Source organism: Microplitis mediator, chromosome 1 (assembly GCF_029852145.1).
Source record: "Microplitis mediator isolate UGA2020A chromosome 1, iyMicMedi2.1, whole genome shotgun sequence".
In the NCBI taxonomy this organism is placed as follows: Eukaryota; Metazoa; Arthropoda; class Insecta; order Hymenoptera; family Braconidae; genus Microplitis; species Microplitis mediator.
In genome coordinates, this window is record NC_079969.1 from 3,097,936 (window position 1) to 3,119,688 (window position 21,753).

At 30.3% G+C, this 21,753-nt stretch overlaps 2 protein-coding genes across 2 annotated transcripts; one reads left to right on the plus strand and one right to left on the minus strand.

The window, feature by feature from the left end:
- The first annotated feature begins 8,301 nt into the window (after positions 1-8,301).
- LOC130676345 (kinesin-like protein Klp68D) lies at positions 8,302-16,754 on the plus strand. The gene is made up of 5 exons (XM_057482500.1): positions 8,302-8,710; positions 11,105-11,206; positions 12,950-13,247; positions 13,600-13,789; positions 14,594-16,754. The coding sequence occupies exons 2-5, from the start codon at positions 11,107-11,109 to the stop codon at positions 15,782-15,784; spliced, it is 1,779 nt and encodes a 592-aa protein (XP_057338483.1). The 5' UTR covers positions 8,302-8,710; positions 11,105-11,106; the 3' UTR covers positions 15,785-16,754.
- Positions 16,716-21,282, minus strand: LOC130676340 (kelch-like protein 18). Its single transcript, XM_057482494.1, has 4 exons — positions 21,071-21,282; positions 20,782-20,912; positions 18,434-19,294; positions 16,716-17,486 (listed from the first exon to the last, which is right to left on the minus strand). Exons 1-4 carry the CDS (start codon positions 21,263-21,265, stop codon positions 16,883-16,885), a joined length of 1,791 nt encoding a protein of 596 aa, XP_057338477.1. The 5' UTR covers positions 21,266-21,282; the 3' UTR covers positions 16,716-16,882.
- Between the last annotated feature and the right edge of the window lie 471 nt (positions 21,283-21,753).

Genomic DNA, 21,753 nt, shown 5'->3' on the forward strand with positions numbered 1-21,753 from the left:
CTAACTTTAGGATCATATATTTTTGTGATTTTTTTTTTCAGAGTACCTTCGTAATTAAAATTCTTAAAATTTGTGGCATTATTAAGCATTGTTCCAAGAATATTTTGCGAAATTTTCATAAAAAAATATGGAAAATGAAGCCAGTGGTAGTGGGGAGAGACGAGTCATTCAAAAAAAGTCTCCATGCCGGAGAAATTTTGGGATTTTTCTTTTAATGATAAATTATAAAAAAAAAAAATATTTAAAAAAATTGCACCTGTAGTTTTTTAAATTTTCTACATGTGCATATTTTTAGTTTTTGTTTTTTTTGTAATTTAATTGTTGAAAAGAAAATATGAAAATTACAAATTGTCTGCTAACTTTAGGATCATATATTTTTGTGATTTTTTTTTTCAGAGTACCTTCGTAATTAAAATTCTTAAAATTTGTGGCATTATTAAGCATTGTTCCAAGAATATTTTGCGAAATTTTCATAAAAAAATATGGAAAATGAAGCCAGTGGTAGTGGGGAGAGACGAGTCACTCAAAAAAAGTCTCCATGCCGGAGAAATTTTGGGATTTTTGTTTTAATGATAAATTATAAAAAAAAAAAATATTTAAAAAAATTGCACCTGTAGTTTTTTAAATTTTCTACATGTGCATATTTTTAGTTTTTGTTTTTTTGTAATTTAATTGTTGAAAAGAAAATATGAAAATTACAAATTGTCTGCTAACTTTAGGATCATATATTTTTGTGATTTTTTTTTTCAGAGTACCTTCGTAATTAAAATTCTTAAAATTTGTGGCATTATTAAGCATTGTTCCAAGAATATTTTGCGAAATTTTCATAAAAAAATATGGAAAAATAAGCCAGTGGTAGTGGGGAGAGACGAGTCACTCAAAAAAAGTCTCCATGCCGGAGAAATTTTGGGATTTTTCTTTTAATGATAAATTATAAAAAAAAAAAATATTTAAAAAAATTGCACCTGTAGTTTTTGAAATTTTCTACATGTGCATATTTTTAGTTTTTGTTTTTTTGTAATTTAATTGTTGAAAAGAAAATATGAAAATTACAAATTGTCTGCTAACTTTAGGATCATATATTTTTGTGATTTTTTTTTTCAGAGTACCTTCGTAATTAAAATTCTTAAAATTTGTGGCTTTATTAAGCATTGTTCCAAGAATATTTTGCGAAATTTTCATAAAAAAATATGGAAAATGAAGCCAGTGGTAGTGGGGAGAGACGAGTCACTTAAAAAAAAGTCTCCATGCCGTAGGCAGGAAAACTCATGAAATTTAGAATTTTACTTAGTTAAAGTTCATATATCTTTTTAAATATGGATTTTAGAGATTTGACTTATAAGAAATTTGTTGTAGAAGACTAAATTTCCTACAAAAAATGTCATGTACTTTTTTTCCCAAAAGTCAACCGTTTACAAGTTAACAACAAAAAACCACTAATTTCGTAGGAAATTAGACTTTCAAGGCTTCCACGAGGGCTGTAGTTGAAGGTACTGCTAAGCACATACAGGATTTTTCAAAGAGCATACAATTATCTTCCAAGAAAATTTTGAACCGATAAGGTACGTGAATATAGGGCTGAGTTTTATTCGATGAAAAGAAAAGAATCAAAATTTACATGCTTTTAGCATTAGAAAACTTCAACGACGTTGTTCCAATTCTTAAAATTGTTATTAAGAGTTCAAAATTTCACTGAATTTTTATTTCTACATGTAGAACAAGATTTTTGATTTGGCATTGACAGCAGTTAAGGTGTCCATTTGTCTTAAGCATGACTTCCTGCTCGGCTGTCGTGCTTCCGTAAATGGAGAAAGAGGTCGGTTCGAACCCCGTTGGTAGTGCGGGTCTCGTTTGGCTCGGAGGTCACGGAGGAAATTGCCGACCTCGAGCGTATTGGAATCCGTAAGGGGAGACTGAGCACAAACTATAACAAAAACATTGTCATTCGATGTGTCCAAGTCTTCCCCGTAGATTCGCCGTCTCAGAACAGTTAGAAATGGCGTACCAGACAGCGGAATATTGTAGTCGATTAGATGGTGCTTGAATGAGCTAAGCTCATTGATATAATCGCGGCGAGTAGAGCTGACTAGACTTTGCTGGAAGACATCTAATGAGGAGGAATCTGCGGCGTCCGCTCCTTCTGAACCAGGCAAGTCGACGAACGAAACTCGTTCCTGAGTTCGGGTGTTAGTCTACGTAATAAACAAAATAATTATCAAATCAAAAAATTAGTTCCAAACGATTTTGGAGTGTTAGTTAACTCACGATCTAATTGAAAAGTTATATAATTCAAATTCAAGTGAGTAACTGAGCTGTCTAACCAGTCTTCAAAACGATTTTCGAGGCTGTCAACGCAAATCGGGTCAGAAACAGATTTTGTTATTTCTTTGATTCTATTCCTTGGCTGATAAATAAGTAAAAAACAGTTTTATTGTGTTAGTAAGACCAGAAAGTGGATAAAAATGCAAAGATTTGAAAGTTAGACAAATGACTGGCTCGTTGAAACAGACTTTCGATCAAATATGAAGGCTGTCAACGCAAATACAGTTAACTTGAACTAAGAAAAATATTCTTGATACAAGAAAATTTTTTTTAACGATTCGGAAAATAAAATTTTTTTTACATCAAATAAATAATTATTTTGAAATCTTTATTTTGAATCAAAATTTTTTTTCCTCAAGTTAACATATTTTTATGCTTTAGTCGAAAATTTTTAATTGTTTTAAAAGTTTTTATTTCTTAAAATAAGAGATATTTTATTGAAGAAAGCCGTGCCAGGTTATTGTAGCAATATTGCATTTTTTTGTTTGAAAAAAATAAAATTTCTTGGAATAATTACTATTTGTTTAACAAAAGAATTTTCGTATGCTCCAACCAAAAAAAAAAAAAAGTTACTCAAACCGAGAGAAAAATTTCTTGGGAGAAAAGATATATATGTAAGAGAGGGAAGTCACTGGTGCTAGGCAGCAGCAGCGAGAATAGTTCGGTGCGCGCCACTAGGTAGCGCCTACGATTTGTAGTGTCCCTGGTAAGAAACTTATTTCAGAAGTCTTATATTCCGAAATTGTGACCATTCTGGCGCGTGTACTCCTCCGTTATTTGATAGAGTGATAAGTACCTTGTTTGATGGTAATATATAGTACAACCTATATTACATAATGACAAAAATATTTATTATCAATGTTTCCATAAATAATTTATCTCTGAATTTGAACTTGAGCTTTAACAAAAATATTTTAATCAAAAGTCTATAGAATCTCTACTATATGATTAAAAATATTCGAGTGACATAATACATTGTAAAGCAACAGAGTTCTTGCCAGAATCCTCAATCACTGCAATTAATTTTTATTTTTTTTCGGGCGCCCTCTCTGGCGGGGTTGTCCCGTACATTTAGACTTGTGCCGGCTGTGGACAAAACCGACATCTCGGTAAGCTTGATTGCATCGATCGCAAACAACCTTACCATGATTTTCGTTAAACCAGACATGAAGTTTTATCCATCATCTCTCAAAGGTGACGTTACATATACGGCACAAATATCTTGCCGTAGAGCCAACCTGCTCAATTGTTTCCTCCCAATTGATGGCGTTATATTTGTCCGGTTGGTCGACAACATACCACTTGTTTTTATAAGGGAACTCGGGCCTCAACAGATGCGAAACCCCGAGGAACGAGTCTTTGTCTTCATCATCTTCCACATCCTCCGATTCTGCTTCTGGTTTTACTTCTGATTCTGCTTCCGGATCTGCTCCTGGTTCTGCTTCCGGTTCTACCACTAATTCTGCGTCCGCTTCTGCTTTCAGTTCAACTCCTGGTTCTGCTTCCGCTTCTACTTCTGCTTCTGCTGCATATGTATTTCAATTTCAGGAAATTAGCAATCCATTATGAAGCACTTTACAAAGAATCTAAAATTTCCGAAGAATTTCACAAAAATTCCCGGGTCGAAAAATTAGATCTGTTTTAAAATAAATGATACATTCAAATATTTTTTTTTTAATTCAAGTTTATAAATCGTATTTATTTTATATAGGAATTTAATCTGTTTTTGTCCGTACTAGTCATTATCCAGGCCAATATCAGACTTATTTTCGTATGATATTTAGTCTGTTTTAAATCGGGTTTAGGCTAAAACAAACTTTTTTATTATAATTATTGCTCTGCATTCAATTGTTTTTAAGGACATTTTAATTTTCTTGGTATTTGAAATATGCTAATGCGCTTCCGTTATGCACAAAAATTTTGATGTTTTCTAATGCCAAAATATTTTCGATTTTATCCAGTAAATTAGAAAAATTTCTTGACATTTTAAGAGTTATTTTATCACTTTTATTCAATGCTATAAATATTCAGTCAAGACAACAAAAAACTAAGCTGTCAAACTTTCATTAACTGCCGACATCTTTAAACAAAAGATACTAAATGAATAGTAAACAAAACATAATCAATTCTGTATCTAAATATTTTTTTTATAAATATTGCCCATAAATAAAAATTTTATAAGTCCATGATTTAATCTAGTTTTGTCCTTGCAAATTTTCAGAACTAAAATTTTTCAAAGTTCAAGAATTAATCTAGTTTTGTCTACCCGTAACGCAATTGTTTTTTAAAACAACAGGTCGAAAACGGTTAAAAATTTTTGTAAAAGATCAAAAACAGATCAAATAGTCCAATTAGACTAAAATCAAATCAAATTTTTCGATCTGGGTAGATCAAAAATAGATTAAAAATTTTATAGAAGTTCAATAACAGACCGAGTAGTCCAAATACAGTACAGTTAGACTAAAATCAGATCAAATTTTTTGACCCGGGTTTATAAGCTTTCGAGAAATTTGAGAAAGAACAGTTGAGACGCTTAGTAGTTGAGAAATCCTCTATCATCAATAATTTAAACAAGTCTATTACCGAGCTATGAAACCAATACAGTTAACTTGAGTTAAACATTGCAGAAAAAGATCAAAAAAATTTATAGATCAACAAAATAACGAAATTAGTTTTTTAGATATGAAATTAATTAAAACAGCAAATATAGTAAAACACGAAAAATTGGAATTATTCACCATTTATTCGACGTATAACCTTCTATTTAAGCGTCAAACAATTTAACGAAAAAAATTTATAATTAATTAAATCAGTATTACTAAACAATGATTATCCGGCAGAATTTATTTCAAAAAATTTTAACAAGAGATGGCTTTGTTGATCTATAGAGTTATAGATCTATAAAAGTGTGAGAATAAATGATCACTGAGTTTGTGAGGATCAATGACCTGTCATCCAAAACAAATATCAATGGGATAGAATTTTGATTTGAAATTTTTGATTCTTTACAGCAAAAAAAAGGAAAGTTTTTAAATGATCCTGAAGTTAGCAAACATGAAAAAATTATCGAATTTTCGTTTCAACGGCGTTTATTAGAATTGAATCATTCCAGACATCATCTTTGTCAATATTTTCACGGTTCGGTCGAACAAATGACACTTATAAATATTTTTCGATTGAATTTATAAGTTCTGAAATAAATCTCTTAATAGGAACAAATTGCGACATCCAGCGGCAACTCGGGAAGCGCGACTATCTCACTTTAACCGTCTTCTTCTAGTTGTCCCCACTCTAGTTGTATTGAATTGATTGCTCTTTTAGCATAAAACTCTGTATAGATGATAAAGAAATTCTTTACAAAATTTAAATAAAAAACGCTATTAAATAATGTTTCGTATGTTTTCTCAGAAAAAAATTAATTAGGTTGTTTTTACGCTGATAATTACTTAACACAACAATTAATTAATTTTTCACAGTGATTGTATGTAAACTTAATTATAAAAAATAATAAAAATTTTTTTTTAAATTTAATATTTTAATTAGTTTAAATATTAATGATACTGAAGTTAGCCGACGTCTCATAATTTCTTTATATTTTTCCTGTAAATGATTCGTTGAAAAAAAAAATTCAAAAATTGACAATTGTCTGCTAACTTCAGGATCTGAAATAATAATTAATTTTTCTGTTGACAATTTTTGAGTAATTATAATTATAAAAAATTTTGTTATTATGAAAAAAGTCATACATTTTTTATGAGTGTGAATGTAGCACGACAATAAAGTTAGCAGACATTTAAAAATTTTTTGATTTTTTTTAACGAAAAAATAAATTTTACTTATTATTGATTATTAATTATTATTATTACTGATAATTATTTTATTATTTTTGAAGAAAGTTTTTTGTGCGTTGAGTTGAAATGATTTCAAGACGTAAATGTTTTTTTTTTTTATTATGTCTCATAGATTGATTTATCGTTTGCGTATTTTTCTTCTACTAAGGAAATATATTTCAAATTGAACTAAATGAAAATCAAACTGTCTATAAATTAATCTTTTTTAAGATATTTTTCCTAGTTTTTTATATTTATTAAGATACGTATTTAGTAGTTAATTACATGATTAATTTAATAGGTTCTGACTCAATATACCGTATAGAAATTTCTATTAAATCACTGTATTATTTTTTTTTTTATAGAACAAATTACAAATAATAATTAATCTATGTTTAATTGATTGCAACAAAGTAATTAAAATAATGACATTTTTTTATTTAATTTATTGTTTTAATGTAATTAAATAAACACTCCAAAATGATAAATTATCCGAGCTTCACATTTCAAATAATTGTTTTATTTGAGTGTGCATTTAATTTTTTTTTTCTAAATTTATTAATCAATACTAACTAATAATTATAAAATTTACTTTTCATAATAAAAAAACATTATTACTGTTCTTAAATTATTTTATTCATTGTAATTAATAATCAATATCAACAATGGCTTACTATGAATGTATATATTAGACTGCCATATATTATTTTTATTAAGTGGATTGTTGAGGAGGAACAGCTGATTAATATTTTATTTTAGAGTATAAATCAAAATAATTTAGAGTACTCGACTATAAAAAATTATACCATGAAGTGTCTTAATATAATGGAGTTTTTGATAATGTTACATCCATAAAAAGTTACGATAATAATTAAATAGTATTTTATATAGCTGTACTAATTTGTTATTGAGAATCGTTAGAATAAATTGGATAATTTTTCATGTAAAAGTTTATTTGCTTATACCTGTATATTTATTTTAACAATATCCTTGCCCGATTCACAGAGGATTTGTTTAAATTTTAAAATATTTTTTATTTATTCCCGAGTTCCTAGAGGAGAAAAGAATAGCGGAAAATTTATGATAGTAAAGTTAACGGACATCTTACAATTTTGTAATTTTGAAATAATAAATTAAAATTTTTATAAAATAAAATTAAAAAATTCATGTTTAGAGAATTCAAAATTCAGTACATGTATTTTTTTTTAATTTTTTATATGTAATTAAAAAATTGTATGTCTGCTACATTTACACTCAAAAAATCACAGTTTCAAATATTACCAAAGTCCCTCTACTCGGAAACTGTATTTTTTTATTACAAGTCTCAGTAAAATTTAAATTTGTCATATGTAACATTTACATATTTATATATAATCTTATATCTAACTTATATATAAAACATATGTAAATCATAAATTATTAAAGTAACAAAAGAAATGAGTGAATGTGGCAGACATGAGACAATTTATAAATTTTGAATGAATAAATAAATTATATAAGTGTGAATGTAGCAGACATCAGACAATCCAAAAGTTCATTCATTTGTATGATGTCTGCTACATTCACACTCATTCATTATTATATTAATTAAAAACAACACTTTTTTTTTAAATAAAAATAACTAGAGCACGTTAATAATTAACTGTAGACATAAAAATAATTTATTAATAACTTTAACCACACGTACGCTAATTTTAATATTAAAAACTAGACATAACATGCTCGCTTCGCTTGCCTTCATTCTTTCAAAAATCCCGCCACTATCTCAGTCGACCAATCGACAAGCAAATAAAATAGTCACAGAAGTGACGTGAAACGATACGACATCCGGCCATCAACTTTTTAGAAGAGGATACTCAATATAATTATTTCTCAGTGTAATTAAATTCAAATGAATATATATTATAAAGATATTTTTAAATATTCAAATTATTTAAATAAATCCAGTTGACGTTCGTTATGTTGAGGTTATATTTACTTATTTAAAAAGTAAATAAACATAACATGTTGGAGAGATTATGGTACCTGCCGTGCCAAACTACCTTAACTGATGGCGATGAAATGATTTTTATTTTTAGGAATGGGAAATTAACTTAAGGAGGCGGAGCCACCAGGAGGTGCTGCGCTCTGTTGGTGTCATGGAAAATTTACTTTTTTTGGATGAGTGTGGATGCAGCAGACATCAGAAAAATTTAAAATTAATAATAAATAAAATTAAATTTTAAAAAAATGCGCATTTAAAAAATTTTGAAATTTATGAGTGCATTTTTTATAAATATTATATTTTTAATTATTTACAATTGTAAATTCGGCTGATGTCTACTACATTCACACTGGTTTTTTTGGCGCTAATCAAAACACCGGACAAAAGAGTTGGTGAAATAACATTAATTGTACATCTTACTTAATCTCTATGAAAAATTTTCGTCTCGTTGAATAAATAAATTTTTTCTATTGAAAAAAAAGTAATTCAATAAAAAGTAATTAAAAAAAAAAGTAAACGTAGTTGTTTACAATCTAATCAAAATTATTTTTTAAAATAATACATCAAAACCGAGGTAATAAAATATAGATTATTTTAATATATACATAAGGCAATTTTTGACTTACATATAAAAAAATTAAACAATTAAATTGATATGATAAAAAAATACATGTTCTGATTTTAGAATTTTATACAACTCCATTTTTTAATTTTTTTGTTTAAAAAATTTTATTTTATTATTTTAAAAACTAAAAAATTTTCTGATGTCCACCAACTTTACCACATTATTTTTAACCTAAAGAATTTTTAAATTTTAACTGATGATAATTGTTGAATAATATCAGTAAATAAATTACAAAACAAAAAACAAAGAAAAATATGCACTTTTTGCAGTTTTTTAAAATATTTATTTTTTATTTTAATGTTATAATAAATAATAACATTTATTAATTATGAGTGTGAATGTAGCTGACATTAGACAAATTTTAAGTTATTAATAAATAAACTAAATAATTAATAAAAGTAAATTAAATAAAAAATGTATGTATAAAAAATTTAAAAATTAATAAGTGCATTTTTTATAAATATTATTTTATAAATTCTTTACTCTATTTATTTACATATAATTCTAAATTTGTCTGATGTCTGTTACATTTACACTCATGATTAATTAATTCATAACTAATTCTGGCCAAAAAATTTAATTTTTAAAAATTAGATAATTTTTAAATAAGAGAAACAATAACAAAAATATTTTTAATATTTAAATTGAAAAAATTTTAAAAGAGTAAATGAATAAAAAACAAAATTTCAATACTTAAAAATTAAAAAATTTTTTAAATAATTAAAGAAAAAAAAATCAATATTCAAGAACTAAAAAAAATTTTAAACAAAAAATTATAATAATACTATAATTCTTCGTAGGAAATAAAATTTAAGATGAATGATACTGAAAGTAGTAGATATTAAGAGAAAAATTTTTTTCTTTTGAAGAAACAAATAAAATAATTAAAGAAAACAATTTAACAAACTGCATATGATTATCTTAAAAATAAATTTAATTTATTAACAACATTTCTTTTTCTGAAATTAGCGGACAGTTTACAATTTTTGAATTTTCTTTTCGACAAATCAAAACAAAATTAAATAAAAAATTAAAATTTGCAAATTAAAAAAAAAAAAAACAGGTGCATTTTTGTTTTGTTTTGTAATCTATGGTTTTTCAAAAATCCAAAAATTATTAGACGTCGGCTAATTTATGACAGTAAACTTGGCAGACAATTGAAATTAAAAGAAAAATTTTTAACAGATAAATAATGAAAAAAAAATATTTCTAAAAAAATGCACATGTCGAAAATTTGATAAACTATACGTGCAATTTTTCAAGATATTTTTTAATATTTATGTCTTTGTTAAAAAAAAATCCAAAAATTGTTAAATGTCTGCTAACTTTATTGTCATGGCTAATTTCAGTATCATCAATTTGTTCATAAAAATAAAAAATTTGTCTGACATCTGCTACTTTCTATATCACTGAAATGATTATGCGCGAGACTTCTACGGCATTTAAATACCCGCTATACTCTGATGCGTCATGATATAATCGTGGGGGTTAAATTTACCCAAACCAATCGATTTAACACATTTGTGTTAATTTTTAAACTAAATTCATATAAAACTTGGCACTGGTTCAAGTTAGATATTTATTAAACTATGAACATATTTTTTAGTTCTAATTATCTATTAGAACAACTGAGGACACAACCGACTGCTCCTAAGATTAGAATACTAATGACGCATGATCCTCATGCAGCTTTTCGCAGTCGCACGACAACGACTAAAGCCTTTACGGACGTTAGTCAAACGCCACCATCAGTTAAATTTTTAAACTTTTCGAAATCTACTCCTGACATTTAAAATATCAATAGGGTAAAAAAAAAAAATATTTACCGTATCATGAATCAAATAATTATCTATAAAGAAATGTCACAATTTTCTCTTTCGCACTTAACAGACAACAGTAGTCGTAATACTACTCAGATGAGGCAGAGACAATCAGACATCAATCTGAAAATGATCGAAATAGCTTCGTAGGACTTCAAAACGTCGACATCCAATGAAAACTCGATTTTCAAAAAATCACGGTGAAAACAATAAAATCCTCGAATTTTTTAAAATTTACTATTTTCTTTGTGAAAAGTTAGTAACTAGAAACTCATCTTAGCCAAGATTACTCTCATTGTAAAAAAAAAAAAAAAGTAGAAAAATTAGAGTACACAGAAAAAAATTTTTGCTTGCTCTTAGAAATTTTTCGCATTATGAATCGAAAATGATAATTTTCTTTAGCCCAAAAAAAAAATTTTTGAGCGGAAAAAAACTTCGTGCGTCAAGGAATCCTTTTTTCTGTGTAAAAACTATTAATAACGATAATTAATTACACGTAAATTTAAAAATTATCTGATTTCAGAAATGAGTCAGGAACATTTGGCAGTTCCATCAACAAGTGGTGTGGCTCGTCCATCAAGGTCAACGAGCAGGTCCCCAAGTCCACGCAGGAGACCAAAAGACAGTGAGTTTATTAACATTATTTATTTATATTTATTGATTGCCAATACTGGAAACTGACTTAGGGCAAAAGTACTACTCCGAAATAAAGTGTGTGACTCAGGATAACACACGATTTCGGACTGCAGGTGGTTAGTCGCCTGCGTCTCGGGCAGCCACCTCACCTTATCCCAGTAAACACATTTACGTAAATTTGACGTCAGAGTGACTTTACGCTAAGTCATCATTTACGTAAGATATAAGTCACGAATGAGTCAGGTGTGACTCATTATTTCACACTTTTTTACGTAAGATTATGATGTAAAACTAATGAAGTATACATGACGTCAATGCGATGTCTGTGTGACATTCTATGACGTCAATATGACATATGGGTGATGTCAAAATTATCAATTCAGAAAAAATATTTAAAAAAAAAAAAAAAAAAAAATGAAATACCGAATTTTTGATCTGATTATTACCGCGCGAATGTATTGTGAATTCAGAAACAAGATTAGATAACGTTAAATAATATAAATATCCTGGGCGTCTGCTGGATTCGAACACGGTTCCTCTTGGCTGGTAATCTTGAACGTTGCTCACTGGTCCACATCACGGGAGTTCAAATCTCGTGCCTAATTGATGTATTTAGAGTGAAATGCCGGAAAAGACAATGTTCATAAGTTTTCGTGAAAGATTTTTACAAAATTTAAAAAAACTTTATGAACTTATATGAAAATTTATAGAAACAATATTTTTCGGCCTCGATGATAATTGTTTAAAATTTCATTAAGTTTCATCAAATTTTTTTATTTTTTGTTGTGATGTGAAATTTAAAAAATCTTATATAAAATTTTGCGAAATATTAAACAATTGCACGAAATCGAATGAAATTTAATCGATTGAAAAATTGCGATACTAAACTTTATAATCTTAATATCAAAAGAGTTCAAACTGTCGTTACATTTTCTTTGTCATCCTAAATGATGATTTCGATATATCATTTAAAAAAATAAAATTAATTTTTTTATGATGCTAATGTTTCAATCTAAAACGTTTGAATAATCTATTATCGAGTTTATCGATTACTTTGGACCCAAAAATCTACGACGTTTAGTTGTTATTTTTACACATTTACAAATTTTTGAAAATTCATTCTACGATTGTTTTATTTCAATAAATAGATGATAAAAAACTATGACTCGGAAATTACATCAGCATTGCGTAAAATAATGACTTGTCACTGATGTAAAGATATGATTTAAGAGTGACATCCATATTACGTATAACCGTGACTTTGCTACTGACATAAATGTATGATTTTAAAATTACATCATTATGATATACGATAATGACTTTATTATTACGTAATAATGTGATGTAGATTTTATGTCAAACGTACGTAATACATAAGTCATAACTCTGACGTCATACAAGAGTCATGTGTACATCAATATGATGTCACAAGCTTTACATCATATTAAAGTCATGCAGAACGTCAGATTGACATCAAATTTACATCAGATGCCGTGACATTTCTATGACCTACGTATGACGTCAAAATAAGGTCATGTGTTCACTGGGTAGTCTGAAACTGTCGTGTTTCATCCCTTGTCACCCGATAGACTATTTCGGTGTTTAAAATATTTAACTAGGTAAATATTTTTACTCACTCAATCACTACAGTTAAACCGTGTTTTTATTAATTAGATAAATTATTGATGCCTGGAATGAAGGGGTGAAATTGTGTAATTTTTTAATTTGACAGAATTCCATGTCGTCTTTCAAACTTTCAAAGACGGGTTTGAGGATCAGAAAAATAATGCGATTACAAAAACCGCAGAGGGGGTGTTAAAATACAAAGATACTCCTTTAGAGGTGGATTATGTTTCAACATCTCCCAAAGACACGCTGAAGTTCCTGCTACAGAACAAAAAAACTAATACCTGCGTCATTTTGTATGGAAGAAGTGGCGCAGGTAAAACAACGACGTTGCAAGGAAACAAGGACTTCCAAGGATTGATACAAGGATGGTTCGATGGTCCTGAAGACTGTCTAGAATTAAGGTAAATATTTATTCAAGTTCGAAACGAATAAATTGAAGTAAGATTGAATGTTATTATTGCATACTATAATCGCTTAGATAACTCGCGTTTATCGGTGCACAAACATAGAAATCTAGCGTGGCGGTAAAACTGAAAACAAAGACATGATTAAAGAGAAAAAAAAAAAAATTAAAAAAATTTTAATTGAAAATAGAAAATAGAAAATATAAATTACCGTTTTAAGAATTGGATAAAAATTCACACTAAAAAAAAAAATTGATATTATTAAATAATAATGAGAAAAAATAATAATTGAAAAGAAAACAAGCGATTAAGGTGTGCACTTTGATATTTTTATGGTTCTGGGTTACAGAGCATTGGAGAGCAAAAAAAAAATGTGCCATGACTTGTTGGGAAATAATAAATGGAACCTAGCAAAATTCCAATGGAGTGAATTGACGGTTCGGAAGCCTATAAAAATTAAAACGGCAATAGAAAAGAGAGAAACAGTCCAGACTGCGTTGAACTTGAATTCATCGCGGAGCATCGCTTATTTTGAGCTAGTAAGTAACACAATAAAACTGTTCATCACTTATTTATTAGCCTAGGAACAAAATTAAACCACTAGCAGAATTTGATTCTAACCATGTGCGCGTTGACAGCCTATAGATTTGATCCAACGTTCGTTGACACAGGCCAGTCATATTTCTAACTTTCAAGCTTATGTATTTCTATGCAATTTGCGGTCTAACTGACACGATAAAAGTGCTCTAAACTTATTTATTAGCCTAGAAATAGAATCTAAGCACTAGAAAAATCTGATTCTGACTAGATGCGCGTTGACAGCCTTCAGATTTGATCTAACGTTCGTTGGCACAGGCCACTTATACGTCTAACTCTGAAGCTTATGTATTTCTATGCAATTTACGGTCTAACTAACACGATAAAACCGTTTTCAACTTATTTATTAGCCTAGGAATAGAATCAAAGCGCTAGCAGAATTTTATTTTGACCAGATGCGCGTTGACATTCTTCAGATTTGATTTATCGTCTGTTCAAACAGGCCAGTCATCTGTCTTACTCTAATATTTATGTATTTATCTGCGATTTGCGGTCGAACTAAGACGATAATACCGTCCTTGACTTATTTATTAGCCTAGGAATAGAATCAAAGTAATAACAAAATCTGTTTCTGACCATATCGGCGTTGACAGCCTCGAAAATCGTTTTGAAGACTGGTTAGACAGCTCAGTTACTCACTTGAATTTGAATTATATAACTTTTCAATTAGATCGTGAGTTAACTAACACTTCAAAATCGTTTGGAACTAATTTTTTGATTTGATAATTATTTTGTTTATTACGTAGACTAACACACGAACTCAGGAACGAGTTTCGTTCGTAGACTTGCCTGGTTCAGAAGGAGCGGACGCCGCAGATTCCTCCTCATTAGATGTCTCCCAGCAAAGTCTAGTCAGCTCTACTCGCCGCGATTATATCAATGAGCTTAGCTCATTTAAACACCATCTAATCGACTACAATATTCCGCTGTCTGGTACGCCATTTCTAACTGTTCTGAGACGGCGAATCTACGGGGAAGACTTGGACACATCGAATGACAATGTTTTTGTTATAGTTTGTGCTCAGTCTCCCCTTACGGATTCCAATACGCTCGAGGTCGGCAATTTCCTCCGTGACCTCCGAGCCAAACGAGACCCGCACTACCAACGGGGTTCGAACCGACCTCTTTCTCCATTTACGGAAGCACGACAGCCGAGCAGGAAGTCATGCTTAAGACAAATGGACACCTTAACTGCTGTCAATGCCAAGCTGCTTCTGGAGATTGCAGAGTTAAGGCAGCGTCTTGAAGTTTCAGAACGAAAGCAAATTGGGGAAGAGGTGGAGGCAGAAGTGGCGGCAGTGGTTGTAGCGGCGGTGGGCAAGGACGAACAGACAGTGGACCTGGTAGCTGCAGCAGAAGCAGAAGTAGAAGCGGAAGCAGAACCGGATGAAGAAGCGGAAGCAGAACCGGATGAAGAAGCGGAAGCAGAACCGGATGAAGAAGCGGAAGCAGAACCGGATGAAGAAGCGGAAGCAGAACCAGGAGTTGAACTGAACGCAGATCCGGAAGCAGAATTAGAACCAGAAGCAGGACCGGAAGCAGAATCTGAAGCAGAATCTGAAGCAGAATCGGAGGATGTGGAAGATGATGATGACAAAGACTCCTTCCTCGGGGTTCCGCATCTCTTGAGGCCCGAGTTTCCTTACAAAGACCATTGGTACGTTGTCGACCAACCGGACAAATATCACGCCATCAATTGGGAAGAAACAATTGAGCAGGTTGGCTCTGCGGCGAGATATTTGTGCCGTAAATGCAATACCACCTTCGAGAGATGCTGGATTAAACTCCATGTCTGGTTCGACGAAAATCACGGTAAGGTTGTTTGCGATCGATGCAATCAACCTTACCGTGATCTCAATTTTGTCCACAACCGGCACAAATCGAAGTGTACGGGACAACCCCGCCAGGGAGGGCGCCCAAAAAAAAAAAAAAATTAATCTGCAAGACGACACTCTTGTGGCAACACATCCAGAACGCTTCGAAAGTATTACCCTGTGGATCATTCGAACCGGAAAGCAGCTCCATAGCATCCAAGCGGATGATCTCGCGCTTAACATGATCTTCTTTGCTACCAAAAATAAAATTTTCTTGGTTCTTTGTCGGAAAAGAAGCTAAGACTCTATAATTACGGCTCTTGTTTACTTATTAATTAAATAAAAATTTATAAATTATGATGATAATGATTTAAATGATGATTATCTACATGTTAATACACTTGTACAAAGATTTTTTAAATAATGTACAAAATTATTTGCATTCATGAAACTATTAATTCATTTTAAAAAAATATTTTGAAAAAGTGCACGTATATATAGTGTGTGAAATTTCCGACGTGCATTTTTTTAGAAATTTGTTTTTTTTCATTATTTATCTGTTAAAAAAAAAATTGTTTAATTTCAAATGTCGGCTAACTTTACTATCATGATTGTAGCAGACATCAGAAAAATTTAAAATAATTGATAAACAAATTATTCATTTTTTAATTTTTGCTAAAGGTGCAATAAAAAAACTCGGATTTTTCCCAAAAATTATTCCTTTTGTTTAATTAAAAAATAAGGAGTCATTGAAAAAAAAAATCCTTCGTTAAAATCCAAGATAAACTCATGTACTAAAGAAATCTTTTGGTTTTTTTTGCTCGTCTCTCCCCACTACCACTGGCTCATTTTTCCATATTTTTTTTTGAAAATTTCGCAGAATATTCTTGGAATGTCACTTAATAATGTCACAAATTAAAAAAATTTTAATAACGAACGTACTCTGAAAAAAAAATCACAAATATCTTCTTTCTTTGTATCTCAGACTCCTTCCCCTGAAAAAAAATTACTAATGAACTCAGGATTTAATGTAAAAAAAAAAGTTCATTTTTTTCCTCTCTGTAAACAAGTAAAAATTATAATTTATTATTATAAAACAATACAATAAATGCAATTACAGTAGGCAAGATGGCTAACTTATCGTTTTTATTTACAAAAAAAATTTCAAGACTCCAGAGTTTTCACTTGAGAGAAAATCTCGAACAAAAACAAATAAAATCCCTAGCAGTACGGATTTGGAATAACGCCAACGCCGACCCCACCCTCATGTGCGCACATCGGAGTTGCAAAAGACCAGGAATTCGTCTGCGGGTCGTAGACTTCAACTGCCGACAGATTCGAGACTCCGTCGTATCCACCAATGGCCCAAAGCTTCCCCATGTTCGATACCAGAGCTGCCCGGCTCCGCATCATGTTCATCGGCGCAATGTATTCCCAGGTGTCTTTCACTGGGTCATACACCTCGACGGATTGTAAAAACGTCGAGCCGTCATAGCCACCGCATACGTAGAGTTTGCCATTGAGCGTCGACACTCCCAACCGGCATCTGCGGGTCAGCATTGACTTGACTGTCGTCCAAATTCCAGTCTGTGGGTCGTAGCGCTCGACGGAATCAAATATTGAGAGACCGTCGTGTCCACCCAGGGCGTAAATGTATCCGTCGAAGGCGACGACGCCGCCAGCAGACCGATGTTTGTTCATAGGACGCAGCATCTGCCATTTGTCTGTGATTGGGCAGTATCTCTCGACGGTGTTTAACGAAATCACTCCGTCGTAGCCACCGCATACGTAAATGTAATCATTCAGTGCCGCAGATCCAACCGCACTGAAAAAATTATTTTATTTGTTAGTAAAATTAAGCGTCGGATGTGAGGTCGAAGATAATTTAGTCGTCGATACTCCGAAATAGGGGACATTTTTAAAAGCTGGTGCAAATTTGACAAAAAGTAACCCCGAGATTGAGAAATAAAAAAGATTTTTTTGGAAATATTCCATAGCCAAAAAATTTTTTTATAATTTTCAAAATTGTAGAGAAAAAAAATATCAAAAATTTTTTTTTGTATCTACAAAAAAATAACCCGTAGATTTTTGAAATTTCGAAACTGAAAGTCACTAAATTTTTGTAGAAAAAAAATTCTTATACTTGATGTGAATTTTTTTTTCCACAAATTTTGCATGATACTGAAGTTATCTGACGTCTAATAATTTTTGAATTTTTTTTAAACGATAAATTATAAGAAAAAAAATATTTGAAAAAATTGCACCTGTAGTTTTTTAAATTTCCTACATGTGCATATTTTTAGTTTATTTATTTTTTTAATTCTCGAATAATGAAATTATTCCTGATACTGAAGTTCACCGACGTCTAATAATGTTTAGATTTTTTTAGAGATGATAAAATATAAAAAAAAAAATATTTGAAAAAATTGCACCCGTAGTTTTTTTAATTTCCTACATGTGCATATTTTTAACTTTTTTTTTTAATTGATATTTTTTTAATTCTCGAATAATGAAATTATTTATGATACTGAAGTTAGCCGACGTCTAATAATTTTTGAATTTTTTTTAAAACGAGAAATTACAAAAAAAAAATATTTGAAAAAATTGCACCTGTAGTTTTTTAAATTTCCTACAAGTGCATATTTTTAGTTCTTTTTTTTTGTAATTTTGATAAAAAAAAATGCATCCAAAAATTTTTAATCATCTGCTAACATCAGGATCATCTACAGAGTTTCGACTGGACTAAATTATTCCCGAATTTCCCGCCATTACCTTCGCTTGCAATGCATGGGAGCAATAATTTTCCAGGTCTTCAAAGCCGGATGATAAACTTCCACAGTCGCCAGTCTCTCAACTCCATTGTATCCACCGAAGGCATACAATTTATTCTGATGAACAGCAACTCCGACCCGACTCCTGTCCATCGTCATCGCCTCCGACTTTCTCCATACGCCTTTCGCTGGGTCGTAAACCTCGACAGTACTCAGCGAGTTCCCGTACTTGGTCAGTCCGCCAACGGCAAAAATATGACCAATTATATTCGTACATACTCTAGGACGGAACCTGTAACTCTCAAGCAAATGCTTGCGCTCTGGCATCAAATGACAGTCTTTAGCTTCGTCCAACAAATCTCGGCACTCGTGTGACCGTCTGATTAAATCCTCCTTGGCCACATGATCCACCAGATACTCAGGACTCAGCAGTGGCAGCCTTACGAGTATCAGTAATTTTGGTAAGTAAATTAATCTCTCCTCGACGTTGTGTTTTATCCATCGGACGACTGCTTCAAAGACCTGGGACTCTGACACTACGTACAGGTCGTCTTTGGAAATCAGTTCCTGGAGGTCAGTGAATGACAGGACCAGGAACTCGTCGGATAGAGAGACCTGGTGGAAGTACTGCTGGATGTATTTCGTTGATTCTTCGACCAATGAGGTGCAGTTTAGGCGGTCAGCGAATAGACTGATGCCCAGTGCGTTGTTTGGGTGCAGGTGAATTTTTAGGAAGTCGGCACAGGCGTCGCGGACTGATTGCAATTGTAAAAATGACGCTCCTACCATTATACTTTGTACATTTAGTTTGTTTAATACTATGCGGCCGCTGTATGCGTAATTTATTAAAGCTTCTAAAGCCCTGTAATAAATTGTTGATTAGTTGATTGAGTTGTTAATTAATTAGTGGAGGTAGATAAGCAGTAACGTCAGAGGAAAAGATTTTTGGATTTTTGTATAAATGATTGGGCGGTAAATAAAAATTTCGAGTAGTTCAGTGAAAAAAATTTTTTTAAGGAAACGAAAAAAAATTGTTGGATAAATTATCTGGGATAAAACTTGGGGTAAAATCGAGGTAAGTAACGGGAGTTTAAATACTAGATTGCGGAGGGCGAGTCATTAACTAGAATAAAAATTTAAGCAATTTGCTAAGTTATTGCAACAAATAATAAATAAACTTTTTTTATTGCAAGTTTATCATTTTTTTTGTGATTTACTTTTTACGTTACAATATTTCTGCTGCAATTATTTTAGCAATTCAGTGTCAAGTTACTTGAGATTAATTGGATTTAATAGCAGGCAAGTGCGAGTTGGAATTTTATGAAACCGAGTCAAGTCTTGACACACTTTTTTTTAAAAATGTGAAAATTTATTAATGGGGACTTTAAATTTAATTTTTTTAGAAAATTATTGAGTTAACGAAAAAATTTATGGAGACAAATTTTGTAGGAAATTTAATTTCCTTTAAAATTAGTCCTTATCGTTTTCTTCGTATCTGTGATATTTTAGCGAGAATTTCAATTTTAAGAATAAAGGAATTTTTAGAAATATAATTTTTTGAAAGTTATTCTAGTGAGAACTTCAAATCAATTTTTTGAGAAAAATATTGAATTTATGGAAAAATGTATAAAGACAATTTTGTAGGAAATTTAATTCCCTTTAAAATTGGTCCTAATCATTTTCTTTGTATCTGTGATATTTTAGCGAGAATTTCAATTTTAAGATTAAAGGAATTTTTAGAATTAAAATTTTTTGAAAATTATTTTCGTGAGAACTTTAAATCAATCTTTTGAGAAAAATATTGAATTTACGAAAAAATTTATTGAGACCATTTTTGTAGGAAATCTAATTTCCTTTAAAATTAGTCCTTATCATTTTCTTTGTATCTGTGATATTTTACCGAGAATTTCAATTTTAAGATTAAAGGAATCTTCAGAAATAAAATTTTTTGAAAATTATTCTATTGAAGACTATAAATCGATTTTCTGAGAAAACTATTGAATTTACGAAAAAATTTACAGAGACCATTTTTGTAGGAAATTTAATTCCCTTCAAAATTAGTCATTGTCATTTTTACCATATCTGTTATATTTAACCCACAATTTTACTATATAGAAAAAAATATTTTCCACACTTCCGGGTTTGGTCATTTATAATCAAAACTTTATTAACTTCAGTAACTTAATTATCAATCAAAAAGTATTATATCAAAAATACACCGATCAATAAATCTTCAAACTTAATTTTCTCAAAATCCTACTCAAATTTCGGTTGACTCCTTATTGCTTATCTACTCCCAATTAAATAAAAAACCAATAATTAATAACAAAACAAAACAATAAAAATTACATGGATTCAAATCCCTGGAGTGTGATTTCACTTAATTTACTTTCAACCATATTATTTAAAAACATGGCATGAAAGTATGGAATTGTCGCTGCTAAAACTACTCTATGGGCACTAAAACTCTGATCTTCAACCTAAAAATAAAAAACAAAATATTTTTTACTACAACTTCATTTAAATTTAATTTAAATTGCGAGTAAGTACAAGAATGAGTAATGATAAATTTAAAAAAAAAAAAAAGCACACAACAGAACAAAGGAAATGAGTAATTATTTTAATTTGCAGCACTTACTTTAAGTGTCACATCGCAAAGTTTACCAGACCTTCGTATTTCTTCAAATAAACCGAATCCAGTTGAAAATATTTCTGATTCTTGATAAATTGTCTGTTCATTTTTAACGTCTTCATTTATTTTAGCTATCGACGCCATAATATTATTGTCCCTACTTATAATACTACTAACTGCTGCCATTTTGACATCTGACATTTAGTTAACCGGGAAATTTAAATACTTAGAAATTCTTGGTGTTGTCGGTGCTGCCAAATTAATCGATTTCTTTATATCGAGGTCGAAATCGATATCGAAATAATAAAAATAATCTTGATGACCCTGGAAGTCGATTGTTGATAATCGACTGCTACCTTCAGACTTCAGGTTCTTTTAAAAAAAAAAAATGAGCGGGAAAGTGGCAGACGTCAGACAAATTTAAAATTATAAATAAACAGTAAATAATTTTTAAATAAATATTTGAGAAAAATGCACTTATTAATTTGAAAATTTTTTAAACGCGCCTTTTTTCAAATTTCATTTTATTAATTATTTACTCTGTTTATTTATAATTTTAAATTTATCTGATGTCTGCTGAATTCATACTCACATTTAAAAATTATTAATAAATAGTGTAAATAATTAATGAAATTGAATTCGAAAAAAATACACTTATGAATTTTTTAATTTTTTAAATGCGTATTTTT